Raw genomic sequence first — 1,893 nt, 5'->3', positions numbered from 1 at the left:
AAATCTACCTTAAGTCCTTGAGCTTAATATACCAGAGGGAAAGCTTGTTTCATAATGGACGCCAGAAAGGATGTCCGTTGCATAACAGACGATACACATGCCTACAAAAGTACTGCTCTCCTCTCGAATCTGTTTACTGCTATACCTGATACGAGTTGGTGTCCACCGCTGCTATCAGGTATGCCAGATTAATCTGTATTCCATTGCCCTTTTTTTTTTTTAACGTACTGGCCCTATTAAAATTAGCTCCAGTAAGTTGCATGTAGTAGTAGTTCTTGCTTATCAAACATTAAATAATCCTTTTTGCCGAATCAGATCCGGTCTGATTTTGAGAATTTCCCGTTTTCACTAATAATTATGATACTTATCAGAATCAGCCCGGATCTGATTCGGCAACCACTAACCCTATACAAATTCTTGACTGTCGCTGTATTGAAGGATAGAAATTGCCATTTGTAAGCAATCGTAAGAAAAATTGCCTCTCATATATCTGCAATACAAATAGCAACGATAATCACCCGGCGTTGGGGTACCTTGAGAATGGATCCAGTTCTGCTGTCACCCAGACTGCCGATGTGGTGAGTTCACCAGAGCTGGGCGCGCAAGTGAGGTCCACGACATCCGGGCTTGTGTAGCTGGCCATACGGTCAGCTGCTGTTTGCTCTGGAAATCGTCATGTCCAACTTATAGAGAGATCAATAGCTCTTCTGTGATAATGTAGCTGTAGCGATAGGAAGCCGTCACACACCGTGATATCTCGTTTACACGCCTCGACCTCCCGCGCAGTGTCTGCCCATTCATAATACATGGATACTTTTCCAAGATGCCCTCACATGGTTTAGTCACGGTGTGTTAAGTGCCCACTCATTGATGTCGCAAATGGCGACATTAAGTCCTGGGATACTTCACCGCCATATACCAAGGTATAGCAGCGATCGCAGACCAAATCTGTTTGAACTTCTCCCAGGGGATGCGGAATATTCAAATGAACCGCAGGATTGGTTTTTGGGCCACGAGGATATTTATTTCCATGCGTGGATGTCGTGTCTACCTCTGCAACATCGCCGCTATCTTCAACTGCTAGGCGATTAGTCAAGTATTTGCTGCGAGTTTATGATCTATCTAGCTACCCTAACGATATCTGCGATAGCGTCGACTTTTTGTAGACAAAATACGTAGCAGAGCAAAACCAGACAGACGTCCTCGGCTGGAGTAGGTCCTGATAATACGTTTGTATGTTCAGCAGTATTGACGTTGTTCGCAACCTCAACTGCATACCACCTTGCGTAGTAGGTGGTGCTTACGTTGTTGAATGCGATGACATCGAATCGTCCGACACCGATTTTATATTACTTTGAGCCTTGATGTCACTGTTTATTGACGTTTCATCATCAATTGTATCATCCACCTGCAATTTTTCCATCTCCTTCATTATATTAGCGCGATCTTGCAGCTAATTGAGTCTACATCCTAAAACGCTTTTCTGAGGCACCTAACTCAACATCACTGTTGGCTGCAGCTCCAGCATTCTCCACGCCTTTCCAACAATGGATTTCCACTTCCCAACGCTATGCAAAACTTTACTCTAGATAAACGTTGCAGATGATTCAAGACAGGCTCCAAACTTGTCTCTGTCATTTTGTGTTTTTCCTCCTCCGACAGTTCCACCAGTTTACTACTTTCTCGTCGACAGAGCCGCACATAGTCAACACGAGATACTGAAGGCTGTACATGATTTGACCGATTCTCGTAACGTCGGATTTGCTGGTTGACGTTGCAGAAGTTGCTATAGGCGGTTGATTCTTAATCGGATGGAGCTGGTGACTGAGCTAATTGCAAGCGCGCCATTTTCAATAGGTCCGTAGGTTTTGCACGCTTCGGTCATGCTCCAGC

The 1,893-nt window shown here is 44.6% G+C and overlaps 1 protein-coding gene across 1 annotated transcript; it reads right to left on the bottom strand.

Annotated features, from left to right (window-relative positions):
• Positions 1–405: 405 nt before the first annotated feature.
• Positions 406–643, bottom strand: PPTG_24923 (hypothetical protein; the record flags this gene model as incomplete). The annotated part of the gene is made up of 2 exons (XM_008918925.1): positions 406–427; positions 519–643. The coding sequence occupies 2 exons, from the start codon at positions 641–643 to the stop codon at positions 406–408; spliced, it is 147 nt and encodes a 48-aa protein (XP_008917173.1).
• Positions 644–1,893: the final 1,250 nt, after the last annotated feature.

Source organism: Phytophthora parasitica, assembly GCF_000247585.1.
Source record: "Phytophthora parasitica INRA-310 unplaced genomic scaffold supercont2.378, whole genome shotgun sequence".
Taxonomy (NCBI): Eukaryota; Oomycota; class Peronosporomycetes; order Peronosporales; family Peronosporaceae; genus Phytophthora; species Phytophthora nicotianae.
Note: the sequence above shows the minus strand (reverse complement) of the source record. Positions and strands in the feature narration are given on the sequence as shown.